Here is a 16,797-nt window from a genome sequence, read left to right on the forward strand (position 1 = left end):
CACACGCGTAACCCGATGCTTCGACTGATTTTTAGTCTATATAAGACACAGGATCACGACGAGTATCCTACCGGCTGCGCCAGTCAAATCGCGACGATGTTCAAAAGATTTTTTAAAAAATAGAAACTTTATTAAAAGAATTACAATTATATTATACTACGGTCGATGTTAGACCCTAATTCTAAGGTGGTCGATGTGAGACCCTATATCTACGGTGGTCGATATTAGACTGATTTATAATTAATATGCTCCTTACATCTAAAATGCCTTACATCATCTAAAGCTTACAAAGTTAAACACTTGAGGTGTTATTGGTATTCATGCTGACAGTGCGCCCTAAGTATGGTGGTGACAATGTAACTATCTAACCGTCAAGGTTTAAATTGTTTATTGTCAACAATTTGTACAAATTGTAAATAAATCGCCCGCCTTCGCATTGCGCTAATGCTTAGCTTAGTTCATAATTTATTGTTATAGGAATGTCTTTACGTATTTAAACAATCCACAAAAAGCGTAGTGACTAGAAAAATGACGGAGGATATAATTGTGACGTTTATTATACCTAGGGACTCAAAAAGTGAAAATGACTGTTCAGAAGAAATGAAACTAGCTTTTACTGTGAGTACTATAACATCTTTTTTTTCCTGTGAACAACAACAGTTTCTTCAGTAACATTAGACTTGTGTTTTAAGGCATGCGAGCAACATTCCGGTGGAGGCATACGTGCTCAGTTTGTGCACGAATCAAAATGGAAAAAGTTTGACGGTCTTACTAAAAAGGATGTTTTCGTCTTATCAGAGTTTTCTGGAGAGTTATTTGATCGGCTCCGAGCAACTAAATGCTTGTAAGTACTATTTTCTTACTTCTAAGCGTTCCAATATCACAAACCCTTGAAAACTTACACTGAGATATTTGAACATATATAAATATTAATTAATATAGAAAATAATAAATTTATTAATAAAATAATTTTTCAGGTTAGTAGGCCCTCGCTGTTTATCATGTTGCCTTACAGAAGGTACTCCAATACCATCTGGGCCAGATCCTGTTTACACAATAGCTATGAGAGGTCTTGTTGTTACAGCTAGTGGATTATCAAAGCCACAGAAGGTAATTATTTGCTTGCAAAATTAACTTAAACAAATACTTAATACATCCTAGAATATTAAGGGTTTACTGTATTTTTTATATATTTCATATTTCTTTAATATCAAGGAAAATATTAAGAGGAAAGTCCAATGGATGGGAGGTATCTACAGTACTGTGCTAACAGAAGAGACAACACACCTTGTGTCTGATACTGTGCTCTCGGACAAATATATTGTAAGTGTAAATTGTTTTTTTGAAATCTTAATTTTAGTATTTTCTTTTTTATTTCAATAACTTTTCTGTGAGTTTTTAAGAGCTCTTTTTCTTGCTTAATATTCAGCAATTGGTAAATTTAACTTTATTAAACTATGGTAAATTTTCTCGAAATATCTTTTAGAAATCTGTTGAAAAAGGGATACCAGTAATGACTGAATCCTGGGTTGATGCTGTGTGGGAATCGTCACTGCAGCTCAATGTCAATGGAAGTTCAAGTGATTTTGATTTCCACCGCTTACCACCATTTACTAATCTGCAAGTATGTAATGTTATTGGTCAAACTGCTGTATGCTTACCATCCTGTAACAATTATTGATTATTAGAAATTGAGTTAATTTTTTTGGAAATAGCAAAGTTAGGAATTCCGCATTTTTTCCAGTATTCTTAAATTATTGTTATAATTAAGTATGATGACTGTGTAAGATAAAATGTTATATTTAGTCCTGTCAAAAGGACACTATCCCCTCTTGTTGTAAGAAGTAAAAAGGTCTGAAAACCTATAATTAAAATTACATATTTTATCTTTAACCTTAATTACCTTATCTTTTAACCTTAATTAAGTTAAGGTTTTACTGTTTTGGGCTGTTTTGCATGTTGATATTTTTCATTTTTGAGATTATTTTTCTCTTATTTTTATTCACAAATGAAGTTTGTAGCTTGTACTAAGTTATAATAAAATTGGTTACTTTATTATTACATTTTAGGTGACCACCTCAGGGATAACAAAAAATGAGAAAAAGTTGATAATGAAGTTAGTTAATGAGAATGGTGGTACTTATTCTGGTCCGTTCCAAAGTGAAAGTACAGATGTAGTAGTTCTTACCAAGTAAGTATTTTACATTTACAAATTTCTTAGAGCTCTTTATCGAAATTATCGAATCACATTTTTGTAAAAGAAATGACTTATACAGTTTCTTCAAAACTTTTTTAATTTAAATGGATTTTAAGGGATGGAGTCGGCAGCGAAAAATACAAGGCAGCATTGGAATATGGAAAAGCGTGCGTTCTACCATCCTGGGTTATTGATTCCGCGGAGCGCGGTGTGGCATTACCCCTACATAAATATAAGGTGACTGGGGCCTCAACATCTTCGCCTTTGGCTGAACATCGCTTGCCCGATATGAGTAAGATATTGACAACTAATTAAAATTAGTTTATATTTAAATTTTGTTTATGGTTTGAGTTAAATGCCACATTTAATATTCATTCTGCGAACTTTGAAATGATTTACAGACTTATTCATTGTTCTTATGTTGACTGATTACAGCGCCATCTAACACACAAATAAACAATTGTAGTCGCTTAAGTTTTGAAGGAATTTTACGTATATACTTTAAGATAACGAATTATTACATTTGTAGTACGAACTACGTTACAAAACATAATTTTTTGTCATCCATACCAGGACTATTTATTATCCCGCTTGAGGCGCATAATTAAATAATATATAAGTACTAAAGTTTATATTTATAAAGTAAAAACATTTTTAGGTTTAAACTTTTCTCGTATAACAAACTTTAGACAGCCGATGAATTTTGTTGACGAATCTAGAGCAGCGGATGTCACCACATCGTCTGGAAGATTTAAGGTAACATATATAAGTTGTTTTTAAGAAAATAATAATGATTTATTATTCCAAATTGAATGAAGTAAATGTTAATAGAAGAAAATAAAGATTATTATTATTATTATTATTAATATATATTTCTAGTTTTCACAAGAAACAAAAAAACCCGATACATCTATGGACAAAGAGATTGTGGAAGCTTATGAGAAACTTGATTTGAGTAAAATCAAGATGGCTGGTCCAATATTTGATGGATTTTGTGTATGTATATCGTTTTTATCTTAAATATTTTGCTATTCATCATTTTCAAATAATATCTAACGTCGCATCTTGTTGTTCGTAAAACATATATTTTTTTTGTTGTACCCAAATAAACATTTTGCTACGTAAAAAACTTAGTCAATCATTAACTTGAGGTAAAATACTTGCTAATCAAAGATTCATTTTGGTTAGCAAGTATATCATAAAAACCAAACTTTAACCAAATAATAAATTCAGAAATAGATGTAGGTATGCGAAGCCGCATAATTATACAAGAAGAAATCAATTCTTTATCTATATAAAGTAATTAAAATAACAAATTTTAGATATGGCTAGTAGGCCTGGAAGGCATTTGTCGTGAACGTGCAACTGCGTGCGTGTCACGTTGTGGTGGCGTACGATACGATTGTCCGCACGAGAGAGTAACGCACGTAGTGGCCGGTACGAAAATAGCTGGTACCGCGGCTTTGGCTGCCTTGCCCAATGTACCTGTGTTGACTGCGATGTGGTTATTGGCCTGTGTTGAGGCTGGAAGGGCGCTTGATGAGGCCGAGGTAAATGAAAAATAATAATGTCAAAATATATAAATATTAGTACCACATAAATAACAAATTCTCTTACAAAGCTAACTAAACAATAAATGGTCCTTCGATCCGAAATTTTATTCAAATCATGTTTTTAGTATGTTATGAATATAAAAATGGCCACGCCCAAAAAATCAAAGAAAGTGCCAATAGAACCAGCATCGCCGATGAGTAAACGCAACTTACAGCTATTACATGAGCCTTTAAACCTACCCCCACCGGAACCAGAACCGGAACCGAATGTGCAAGATGACCTTGTTAATCATTATTTAAGTCGTAAGTATATTATATCTGAATTACAGAGTGCTTTCTAATAATTAAGATCAACTGCAGCACCAACCAAAATGATATTGTGCAGTAGTTAGTAGTAGAAAGCACAAATATATAGTATAATGGCCTAGATTACTTCCAGCTTCTTGCTTCCATATCGAAGTTTGTTTAGCGCTTATTTCAAAACGTTTAATTACGTGTTACGAGTAAAAGTTGATTATTGTTTTGAGTGTGCAAAGCACGAGTATATGTTAATCGATAGTAACGATCGATTTTGTATGGAAAACTTGATCAGGAACAAAGCTTTTTTTTCAACTAAACAGATACATCCAATACCCGAATATTTTTGTGTTGCAAACCTTATTGCATAGATAATATATATTTCAGTAGTCAAAAGACAGTTTTGTTTTATTTCAAAGAGTGTGAGTTTATTTAATGATTGTTTTCAGAAAATGTATTGGAGCCAAGAGAAAAAACTCCGGAGCCAGTAAGAGATGATCCTGTACCTGAAATTACTGACGATATGGTAGATGAACCAACAGAAGAGATTGAACAAATATTTAGTGGTAACTAATGGTCACTTTCATCAGTTGTCGTCTATAATCTTGAATAATATAAAATTTATCGCCTGATTTCTAAACTGCCAATAAATAGATATTTAGATTTTTTTAGTAGTGTTACGATTTTACTTCCATAGAAAAATAATGGTAACCATGGTAACACACCATACTATCTTTCAAGGTTTATAACGAGCGGAAATAACTGAAGCTAGCAACACTTTTTAAATTTCGAATTCCGTTTTCATTTATTTTAAATAACTTATTTCATAGGTTTGAAAATCGAAGTCCAGGGCTTAGAAGAGGAGGCGATAAGTGAGTTAGGAGCGGAGATTTCAGCAGCTGGGGGGTTGTTAGTGGCCAAGGGCGGTGGGGGTCGAGGGACTTATCGGCTTGTGCCCCTGGACTGGGAATGTGAGGACGAAGGGGTCGAATATGTCACTGTCTTTTGGATTGTGAGTATTCTACTTATATCTTACGTATAGTATACAAGTATGTACTACATTTTGTCCGCCAAATCGATATTTAGTGCGTGTATGAAGCCTTAAATAAAAGTGGTATTACCAGCCCTGAAAACGCCTGAAAACGTGTATCCTGTAAAGAGTACCGGACGACTACACTTGCTCGGAAATAGCTTGAAAAAATATGTCAGCTTCTTGAAAAAGAGAGTATACTAATTACTATACGCAAATTACATTTTTCTGGCATGTAATAGAGCGTTCATGAAACGGCCATAAATAACGTTTCAGTTTGCGCAAAACGTCTTGTGGAAAAACCGAAAAACATTTCAGTCTTCGAATTTTTTTTTTATTATTTTCAAATAAAAAGAATATTTATTATGTCACATGTTTCGCCTTTTTTATTTCTGCCAAATAAGGACTCGAGTACGAATGGGCAACAATCGCTGCGGCTTATATCTTACAGGCCGCTAGTTAAACGGTGCCGTTTAGTTAAAGGGCTAGGCTGTTACTGAAATGGCTAATTAAGCTTGTTGACGGCGACATAAAAAAAATCTTTATTTGATTAGCTATGTGCATTAGAATTCAGATTGAGGCACACATAATATTATATATACTAGGGAAGAGTATCTGGTCACCCACATCACAGGGTTGTCTTTAATGCAGGGACTAGCGTCTTTATGATATATAAATTTGTTTCTTTAAATAAATAAATAGAAAGGGTTTCTAAGAAGGCTTTCGATGGGAAAGTGGAATTCTGAATATACCGGGCGTCGACGATTCTGTTATCATTTGTTACTTGTTTACTATTACAAACTTGCTTCCTATGAACAGCGATGTTATAAAAATATTTTCTGTATGAAGTATCTAATACGAGTTACGAGTGTGAAGACGATTCTACAATAACGTACATTTTTATGTGGTATAGCCTATTCAAAGTCCAACAGAAATAATAGTGTGCAAAAATTATGTTCTTTTGTTTACAGAAAGATTGTTTAAGTCAACAAGAATTACTTCCATTGCAATACTACCATCGTCCTGTGACGGTACCCAACTCTGATAGTGAACCACTAAATGGGGTAGTGGCCTGTCTTAGTACATATAGTGGAATTGAGAGGGCATTTTTGGATGAATTGGCTAAGCTACTTGGTGCCACGTGAGTATTTGATATTACGTGTTTGCGTGTTGTTGCTCCTATACCCTGCTTTGCTGATAGAGATGAACAGTTTGGTTTTCATATATATTATTTTTATTTATTAACAATAATAAATTTGATTAATTAAAGTTAACAGTGATGAGAACCATGATGGTCACAGGTACTTACAAACATTAAAAAAATCGGTTGTCTGTAAAGTCGGTTTACTGACGATAGTTGAATGTGACGTCATAAGAAAATACTGATGGAATGGTTGCATTTTTTAAAAGAAAATTTTAATTTTGCTCGTTTGATAGATATTATGTATGGATATAGAGGAGGTTAATGGAAATCACAATTGAATTGATCAAGTTACATTTATTTGTACGCATAAATATAATTATGTCATTTTTTTAACGAACGAACGCTGCCAAACGCGGAGGCCGATTGTGCCTCTTTGTCGCTCATTCCGCGCTCTCGCTTGAACTTCAAGCCTTACATGGAACGCCTCAGAGCGAGGTAACGCCGCATGCGTCATGTTTTTTGTGCGTGCAGTCGGCTCCATCGAATTATAAGATGTTGTCACGTCAAAAAATCTAGACCATTTAAAAGAGAGATGTTATTTAGTTTTTTGGTATATTGATACAAAATGTCCTTGTTATCATAGAGTTTTGAGAGAAATGTGTTTGTTATCATAGACATTAGGCCTATTCGATGAAGGTTAATATTGCAACAGTATAGCTAAACTCTCGCTATCTCTTTTTTTCATAACAAAAGACATCTAGTCAGAAAGAGAAGACTTAGTTAACATTGGGTGTTTCGGACTGGAAATAGGAACAACATTTTGAAATAAATTCAAAATTCATCTTTACAGAACCCAGCTTCGTTTCTGCCGACGTAACACGGCGAATGCCCAAGCGTCAACCCATCTTATATGTCCCACCCCAAGTGGGGATAAATATTTAGGGGCATTAAAGTGGGGCCTTCCCGCAGTTACTGCTGAGTGGCTCCTAGCTTGTCTTGAGAAAGGGAAGAGAGTCAGCGAAAAACCTTATCTCATTGGAGATACTAAGGGTATGCATTTCAAATTTCACACGTGCAAGTTCTGCCTTTATATAATTTTTACATTAATCTTTTAAGTAGTTACATACCAACATATGGAACGTTTTGCTTTGTTACCCCATAGTGGCTGATCGCTTTTCCGGAATAAATGGAATTTTAAAGAGTAACTCTTCAAATTTTTCTCTTTACATAAATACCTTTTTTAGAGTTCAAGGAATGCATAAAAATTACTGGAGTTGGTCCAGCCATTTTTGAGTTCTGCGCTTAGAACTTATATTTTGAGATTTTTTTTATATGTTAACGCTTAAATAGAATGTTTGATCGAATAGTGTCTCTCTAATACAGTTTTTCGTGTTATTTCAAAATTTTTTACTTTCATTTTTAATTATTACTTAAATTAATTAAAAAATACGTCCTATTTTTTTTAGGATTTCTGTCTGTTTAACGTGTCTTTATTAAAATTAAATATATAAGATAAAATGCATGCAAATAGTTGGATTGGTCTTATGAACCTTTAAAACTACCCTGTGTGCTCTGAACTTTCCACTGTCTTAAGGTGGTCGCAGCCTTATCTTATGTAGCCTCCCTCAATAATGGATTATCCACTATGTTGTTATTATGTTGATCTCTCACATTCTGTATGTAATTACTATATAACTTTTTATATTATTGAATTTTTTATTAATAACGTCCCCATACAAAATTGCTTAATAAGCTACAGCCACAATTTATGCGCATGTAAAGGCAGTAAATTTATTTATTTTAGCGCCACCTACACCTGAAAAACCGGAACTAGAAGAGACCGAGATAGATATACAAAAATCGATGAAGAAGGAAAGAGACAAACAGAATGACATGCTTCCTCCTGTTGAAAGTAATGTTCCGAGGCGCTCATTACAAAAAGACGAAACACCTAAAACTAAACCCAGTGGTGAGTTTTTTTTGTATATAAAGTCGATTTTATTATTTTTATTTTAAACAGATGCAGGGTTTAATTAATTCCTTATTTCCTTAACACCAACTATGCAAAAAACTCAGTTTTGTATCGCGCAGCCCGGACATACAACAACGAATATTTAAGCCTTGACTTGTTAAAGCTATCGCAGAATATGGTTAAAAGGTGTATTAAGAACATCCATAGCGCAAAATCACTTGCATTTTACCCCACATACACAATTTCACGTACTCATTCTCACTTTTACACCATCACACGACACAGCCAAATTTGATACCACTTAGATAAATTAAATAAATAGTATTTAATATTTTTTTTTGTTTTTTTTTTTAAATCATTTTTTTTTTCAATTCTTCATTGCATTCCTTATGTATATATTTTAGACGTGACACGTTATAATTTGTTACATTAAGGACCTTGGTTAGGCACAGCAATATTGTAAGAGGGCATACTCCACTATAGTTGAAACATTTGTATTCTTACAAGATACATTATTTAATGCTGTGGCTTCACATTGCGAAAAGGTTTGTTTCCTTTTGTAATTTTTTTAACCTTTTTGTAGTAAAATGTATTATGCATTCCATCTCTGGCTATATTTTCAGTGTATTTGTTTGTCTATACTAATAATATTATAAAGAGGAAAGGTTTGATTTTTTGTTTGTTTGTATGAATTGAATAGGCTCCGAAACTACTTGGCAGATTTGAAAAATTCTTTCACTGTTGGAAAGCTACATCATTCCTGAGTGACATAGGCTATATTTCATTTTCAAAAAAAATAGGCATCCTTACTAAAATTACGATAACATTAACATTTGTTTATTATTTGATACAATTCTAACAGATGGCGCTGAGTTAAAGGTAGTTTAGTTTAGGTCCGTGTCGTGGTACCAACGTTTCACATAAGTTCTCCTACGGTTTCCCTTGATTAATTTACTACTATGTAATATAACAAAAACCTTAGCCACAGCAACGCTTGGCCGAGTCTGCTAGTTATTATATAAATTTCCTAGGATTTGTATACAACTCCTGGATTCCATACATTTCCGGTAACATATATAATTTATGTTAGAATATTTAATTTAAGATGATTTGTTCCTTAAGATTGTTGTTTAGCCGGATTTTAACCCGGATATCGGGCTACTAAAGTTAAATAATCGGTCATATCATCTTCTAAAATTTCGTAAGTGTTTATATAATTTATGATCGCGTTTTGATCTTCACATGTTTCAATTAAAGATGGCGACGACATGTCACCCGCGTCAAGGTACATCGCGATGGCCCGACAGGGCTTACTGGGGGGTGACTCACAGGAGACTCCAAAGAGACCAAATGACTCGCAAGACTTGGACAAACAAGGTATAAATTTTAATTAAATTTTTAAATCATTATCAAAAATATTTTTTTTTTATTTTGTGTCATGCTTACAGCTCTAAATAAATAATATAATCATTGATAATGTAATACGTAATTCAGACTATGTAATCCTGCATTGTATATGTAAAACAAATTTGCAGTGTGTACCACATAACGTTACATTACGTAAAAAAATCATACAAAAATTATATTAGAATGTAAAAATACATACAACAATTACGTACAACCGACCTATTGAACGTCTAAGTGCGGAAACAGACATACAGGGAAGAAAAAAATAACAGAAAAGCAAGGAAAAAATTTAAGGCAAACACGAAACTGTAGAAAAAAAATTGTACCATCTATGTATTATTGTATCTACGCCAAATTCTTGCCAATAAAGAATTAAGTTATATTTTTTTAGTAATCAAAATATATTTTCTTAGAATGTGCAGTCCGAACTCCGCCACTAGACGACGCACTTTCCACGCCAATTCTTGCTAACTTCAGTCCTACCACACGACGTCGGCTGCAAGCTGTAAAGAGAGGGGAGATGCCTTCTGACCCAGTAAGGACACCGGTTGATAACTGTAAGTATTTTAAGCGAGCAATGATAATAAACTTAAAAAAAAATCGAAATAAATAATAATGAAAATACTCAAAAAGCCAGTTTTTCTAGGCTATGTTTTTGTCAGTTTTATTATTTGGAAAAGAAATAATAGCAATATTACTTAGTTACAATTCAAATCGGTGTAAATTAAATAGTGGTGAGTGGAAAAAATACTCAGTCAAACAGAACAGAGCTGTAATTGGTAGCTGATCTAATTTTTTTTTTGTTTTATAATACTACAAACTGTAATTATTTTATTTTTATCTCATACACTGTTTTTTATTACTCTTTAATGTATAATATTCTACGGTTTCGATATTTGTAAACATATGAGGAACATGTATACTAACAATACAATAATAGACCTGTATAGTAGTTGTATTCTGGGAATACATTGTCTACACATATAATTATTTGACTAACATATAAAAATATTGTAAATTCTATTTTAAAAAGGTAAGTGTGGAGTTTCTTGCCCATTCTTCTCCACACGAAACTACCTTCTGAAGCGGCAACTAGAATCATTTTTTTATTGTATTTAACATTGAAAAGTGCCAAAGGTGGTATAATTGGAATAAATTATTTAATATGTTTTGAAGTTAGGCTAGTGCAACGACTATAAAAATAAACTGAAATTTGGTAACTTAGAATTATATTTTATTTTTAGTTGCCAAAAACATAGCAACACCAGATAGTGGATTCGGGGCGGCTTTGAGACCTGGTTCTGGTCGACTTTCCCCCGAAAATAGGAAGCGTTTATGGAAAATCGTTAACGACCTGCCATCAAAACAAGACACACCTACTGATAGACATCAGACGGTGAGATATTCATTAAAACTACTCTGTATTCAAATAATTTTAAATAAAGGGTAAAATTGCTCACTTGACGTTTGTTACTTTGACAATATCTATGCCATTGTATATAATCAATTACAATTCAAAACTAATAAATAATTATGAAAGAAAAAAATATTAGCACAAAACACTTTTAAGAATTTGTTTATTAGATTCTAGCTTTTTCGCGTCATATACAATTTGATGTATGGGTTATAATACATATTATGACAAACTTTAATTTTATGATAATTTTCAGCCATTATCGGAGATCAGAAATCGATTCCTGGCGCAATTCAATGGTAACTCAAATACGCCTACCGCCGAACAAAGTGTACCCACAGCGAGGAAGTTACATTTGCAAGTATGCACTTCAACCCATTTTAGTTCGATATACGAATACATTTCTATATTAAGACATATAAGCCTTTACATTTATCAACTAACTTATTTTTTTAGAATCTTTAAAACTTCGTTAGTAATCATAACAATCAACAATACAGTATTCACAATTAAAACCTACAAATAAATAATTAAAAATATATAATAAAAAAAAAGAGAATTAAAATAAATTAAAAAAGTTTCGGCCGTGTGGCAGTGTTCCCTATAACTGGTAGCATTTCGTCCCTCTGGGATCTACCGGTACTATCTACCAGGCACCAACTTAATTCTTTAAATAGCACCTATTCACTTGACTAATGAATTATATTTATATCAATATTTTTCTTTACTAGGGTAGACAGTTCCTAGTATTTTTTCTGGTTAATAATTGCTATTGACCTAAATAAACTGTTATTATTTTACATTATGATTTTAGATGTGTAATTTAAAGTTATACGTTTGGATTGCAATATTAACACGCGGAGTCGTGTTTAAAGGAGTTATAAAAAATATTTGAAAGTTTTGTAGGTGGAAAAAAACCTGTGATTACTTTTCTAAAATAAACCTTTAAGATCCGTAATATGCAACTTGAACCAATCAAACTTAAATCTAGTTTCAAGAGCTTTTAAAACATTTTTTCTGTCGCATTTAACGTTGTTTTATCGAGGATTCAAATTTCATTACCTAATTTGTTAATCCTAATCATCAAGAATATATAACATTTATTTATTTATAACCTAAAAAGTTCAGTAGATAAGTTTTGTGCTCTTACCGTTTCAACCGTTCCGTACTTCAACCGTTTCAACAATTCCGTACTTTATTTAACCGTTTCAATAGTTCCGTACTTTATTTAACCGTTTCAACAGTTCCGTACTTTATTTAACCGTTTCAACTGTTCTATACTGTAGCTCTTTTAATAGTCCTGTTTCACGTTTGTGTCATCTTTTCAGGATGACGTGGAGACGCCGCCTTCTAAAATGGCCAAATTTAATCATAATCAGGTATTTTTATTAAATTAATACTTATTCTTATACAGATAACAACAAATGTATTAGTGTGGTACAAATTTATTTATTTCTGTGCTAAATTTCTTTGCAATTCAATTTCCATACATTTTAATTCCTTTTAATAGAAAACAAGATTTAACTCTTCAGGCGCCTGGGTGATTTTTGTAACCTGTATCTAAAGTTAAATATGTTTTAAATTGTCAGTAAAAAATAAGAACGCAGAAGTAACGTACAGACTGATCAGTTCAAATTACAATGTCTGTTTATAATGTTCAGTGCATCGGGGATGGATTCTTATTTAAACGAATATGGCTTGTTTTATAAAACTGTGATATTTTTTTGGTAGCTTGTATAAAGTCGTACAAAATTACAGAGTCCTAGTGCGTCTAGTATGGAATCCAATGAAAGCAAAACTAGTATACCGGGAGTCGATGCCCAGTTGCAAAGACTCAGTGTTGCCCTCAGTTCGAGGCATAGTTCACAGCGGTCCAAAAGAACCAGGGATTCTGTGAGCCTGGCTGTACCTGGTAAGAGAAATTTTCAAAAATTTGTCAAAAGGTGATTTTTAGGAGATGATTGGGATGTTATACATTGTTAAAGTAACTTTTGATAGATAATACAGATTTGATATTCCTTTTAGAAGGTTTCTAATTTTTTTCAGCATTAACAAGTCACATTAATATATAATTTTTATGCAAGCTACAAATTGATTTTATTTATAAGAAAATACTACTATTCGGGAACCCCTTTGGCATTAAGCATGTCCATGGGCGGCGATATAAAAAAAAGCTATCTTTTATTTTTTCCTTCTTTGATTATTGTTATTTTGTAAGTTTCTGTGTGTGTGTGTTTTGTTGTTAATAAGTGTCATGTCATGTCTATGTCTAACAATAAAAAAAATTAAACAATACTTATACATCATGCATAAACTTAAATTATTTTGACTAGGTACGTAGATTCTATTGAATTGAGAACAAAATATTTAATATATAAATGTATAATCCAGGTCCAGAAGTGGAAACGGGACCAGAATCTCAGCCGAATACTGTTGGATGGGACGACACCACGCCCCACCGCGCCCCAACTGAGGAGATCAAACGGTTTATGTTGTCTTCTAATGTCGATGTAAGTAAAGTTTGATATTTAATATTTTAATTGAATAAATTTAATTATTTAATCACTTGATTCTAGTTTAATTGCATTAATGTAAATAAAATTATATATAATTTATTTTTATAAATACAATAGTATATGCGAATATTATTTTACATTTTGATGATTTTTTATTCATTATACTTTTTTCGAAATGTGTTTTAGACTTTTAGGCATTTTACGTCTAAATTTGGCATTAATTAATGGTTATATTTTTATTCCGAGGCTGTTAGTCAGTAATTATTAATTAATTATATACTGCATAATCCGAATGTCAAAAAAGTTAAAGAAATCCTATAAGAATTAAAAAATCTGCAGAATCGAGAAGAAATAACTGAAATGATAATCCACCTGGGAGGAGAGGTCTGTGAGGGAGCTGAGTTGGACCCTCGCGCGACGCATCTCCTCTGTTCTCTTCCCGGACGGAGTGAGAAGATGCTGTGCTCTGTGGCCGGTGGTAAATGGGTGCTGCATCCAGCTTATATAGACAGGAGTAGGGCTGCTGGAAAGTTTATTTCGGTAAGTGGAGTAATTAACAGCAACTTTTGGTATTTCGTCTCTGATTAATGTGTATTTATTTCGGATTCCCTTACTTAATGTAATTGGAGCAGTGTCGGCCTAGTGGCTTCAGCGACTCTCATACCTGAGGTCGTAGGTTTGATCCCCGGCTGTGCAGCAATAGAGTTTCTTTCTACGTGCGCATTTAACATGTCGAACGGTGAAGGAAAACATCGTGAGGAAACCGACATGTCTTATACTCAAAAAGTCGACGGCGTGTGTCAGGCACTGGAGGCTGATCAACTTGCTTATTAAATTTAAGATATGATCATGAAACAGATTCAGAAATCTGAGGCCAAGACCTAAAGAGGTTGTAGCGCCACTGTATTATTTATTTTATTAATTTACTTGATGTAATATATAACATAATAATTGTACTAAAGACAATATATTCAAAAAGGTTCAAAAATTTACGAAAGGAAGTCTCTAAGCATTATTAAATACGTTTAACTCAGTAATACCTAATTCGGCTGTGTTGAGTGATGTAAAAGTGAGTGTATGTTAGTAAAAATAATCAATAATAAATCAGTGGCGCCACAACCTTTTTAGGTCTTGGCCTCAGATTTCTGAATCTGTTTCATGATCATGTTATTTATTGGGTATTTTAATTTTTCTTGATATTCTTTTTAAATAGTCAAGTGAGACTACGAGCGTACTAACTCTCGTTCTCTAACTAACACTAGCTTTAACCCTCCAGTTACATTTAACCTTTTTATACAAAAATCGGGAATGGTTAACACAATCTCGGATCTTTAAGGAAATTATCGTGTATTTAACTCAAAAAGTCGATATGTGTCAGCACTTATTTACTTATTAAAAACAAATGTCACGAAGCAGATAAAAATTATCTATAAACATCTATATCTCAGATCTATCTGAAGCCAGTGCCACTGTTTTTTCTGTTATAACAGGAAGAAGAATTCGAATGGGGCAATCCTCTCGCCCTAACACTCCCGACTCTTTCGGGGGCAGAGGCAAGCCTCGCCCGTGCCGCTTTTAAGTGGCGGAGTGCGCTTAGCAAGGGATCGCCTGGGCCCTTCCAGGGAGTTGTGGCCCTGTTACATGTACCAGCTGTTAGAAAACGATTGTTGGGCAGATTACTGGAAGCAGGCGGTGGGATGGCGCCAGATGTGGAGTGAGTTTCGTTTGAGAAAGGATGTAGTATGAATGTTTTAATAAAGAGTTTGGTTCAGGATTGTATTTGTGAGAAAAAATTGGCAAGTGATCAGGCATATAATGTATATTATAATGTGTATATCGCTCCCTATTACTAATACTAACTCGATCTTTTGGTAAAATGAGATTTTAATTACTAGGATATAAAATGATATTATCCTGCTTCCATGATAGGACAATGATAAATCGCTCAACATAATTAGGTGCTACAAGTTAATACTAACTACTTATTAATATTAGTCTATGTCCAAGACGTTAGTCTGTTCAAACATTAAATTCGGGTTTGTTTCCGTTTTTTCTATGACAAAAAAGTGCGTGCCTTCAAAGTAAAGTCAGAAGTGAAACTTTTTTGTAAATTAATTATGACTAAAAGCTCCAATAGATGACCATGTACCAGTATATGATCACTCCATGTATTTATATATCTATATTCACACTGTTTACACACTGTATACGTGCTAATGATAATATAAATAACTGACAGAATTGCCTCTATCTATCTATATATTTATAATCTAAAGTTCTAATATGTAACTGCTATACGAATACATCAACCAATAGCGTGAATTCTTTCTCGATTTCCCTTTCTCAAACTCTCTCAATAGATCTCAATCGCTCTCTCTTTTCTTCAACAAAAACGCTGCATATCTTCGTTACGTTCTGTAAAAATTTACCCTCATGCATCCAAGTTTCATTTCAAAACCGTTGAGTTTCTTTACAACCTATAAGAACTCTAATTTACAATTCCTATTTGATATTATTTTTTTTTTATCAATCGTAATTAATTTATCAATTTTTATCGCAGCATAGTGTCAGTATTAAACAACAAATTACACAAGTATTAAAAAAAACAAGTTTTAAAACATTAATCGCGATTTTTTTTATGCTTTTGTGTTACCGAGGGCTATATATATCTATATATCTTGATTTTGGGTTCTACAGATTTAGTAGTATTTATGCCCGACTCGATTTTAGTTGAGTTGTTGGGAGACATCGTTAAAAAGTTTTAATAATAAACCTTTTTTTTTGCAGACCACCATACACAGATGAAAATGTGACTGCGTGCTTTGCGGATATAAAAAGATATCCGCTTTCCGATCGAGATGCGAGGTGGCTTATTTCTAAACGCATTCCTGTGTGTGCCCCTGTACTACTGAGCGCGTACCTCACAGACGAGACACTGCCTGACCCTAAAGAACACTGTCTTCCCGAATTTAGACCTAATTAGATTGTAATAAAGTTTATTTTATAAAAATTGTGGTGTTACTTTTTGAGTTCTAGAATATTCGTCTTCGTAATTAGTCGTTCAAAACTGAGCTTTATTTAGGGCAGTTATCGTCGCGTACCACTGCTATGTCCAACCAGCTGGCCACCGAAGAATTTCCGAACCGATTCTACTTAAGGTTCTTCAAAGGGAAGGTTCTACACCTGATGTCAAATGGACTAGGTCATTCTTAATGCTAGATGGCTCGCAAGTGCGTTGACGATATATATAATTTTGGTACTCTCTTT

At 33.2% G+C, this 16,797-nt stretch overlaps 1 protein-coding gene across 2 annotated transcripts; it reads left to right on the top strand.

Annotated features, from left to right (window-relative positions):
- Window positions 1-405: 405 nt before the first annotated feature.
- Window positions 406-16,541, top strand: LOC110993478 (DNA topoisomerase 2-binding protein 1). Of its 2 annotated transcripts, none has more exons than XM_045629804.1 (26): window positions 406-618; window positions 693-844; window positions 978-1,110; window positions 1,216-1,323; window positions 1,487-1,624; window positions 2,070-2,191; window positions 2,314-2,489; window positions 2,856-2,953; window positions 3,077-3,193; window positions 3,520-3,747; window positions 3,876-4,053; window positions 4,497-4,613; window positions 4,878-5,059; window positions 6,049-6,218; window positions 7,072-7,271; window positions 8,026-8,190; window positions 9,451-9,570; window positions 10,011-10,157; window positions 10,845-10,996; window positions 11,271-11,375; window positions 12,343-12,393; window positions 12,773-12,926; window positions 13,406-13,524; window positions 13,870-14,070; window positions 15,021-15,244; window positions 16,318-16,541. In XM_045629804.1, exons 1-26 carry the CDS (start codon window positions 529-531, stop codon window positions 16,511-16,513), a joined length of 3,843 nt encoding a protein of 1,280 aa, XP_045485760.1. In that variant the 5' UTR covers window positions 406-528; the 3' UTR covers window positions 16,514-16,541. The 2 variants fall into 2 exon arrangements, with proteins under 2 accessions (XP_045485760.1, XP_045485761.1); XM_045629805.1 differs by having other exon boundaries at window positions 10,014-10,157.
- The last annotated feature ends 256 nt before the right edge of the window (window positions 16,542-16,797 follow it).

The sequence above is a fragment of the Pieris rapae genome, chromosome 10, assembly GCF_905147795.1.
Source record: "Pieris rapae chromosome 10, ilPieRapa1.1, whole genome shotgun sequence".
Classification (NCBI taxonomy): domain Eukaryota; kingdom Metazoa; phylum Arthropoda; class Insecta; order Lepidoptera; family Pieridae; genus Pieris; species Pieris rapae.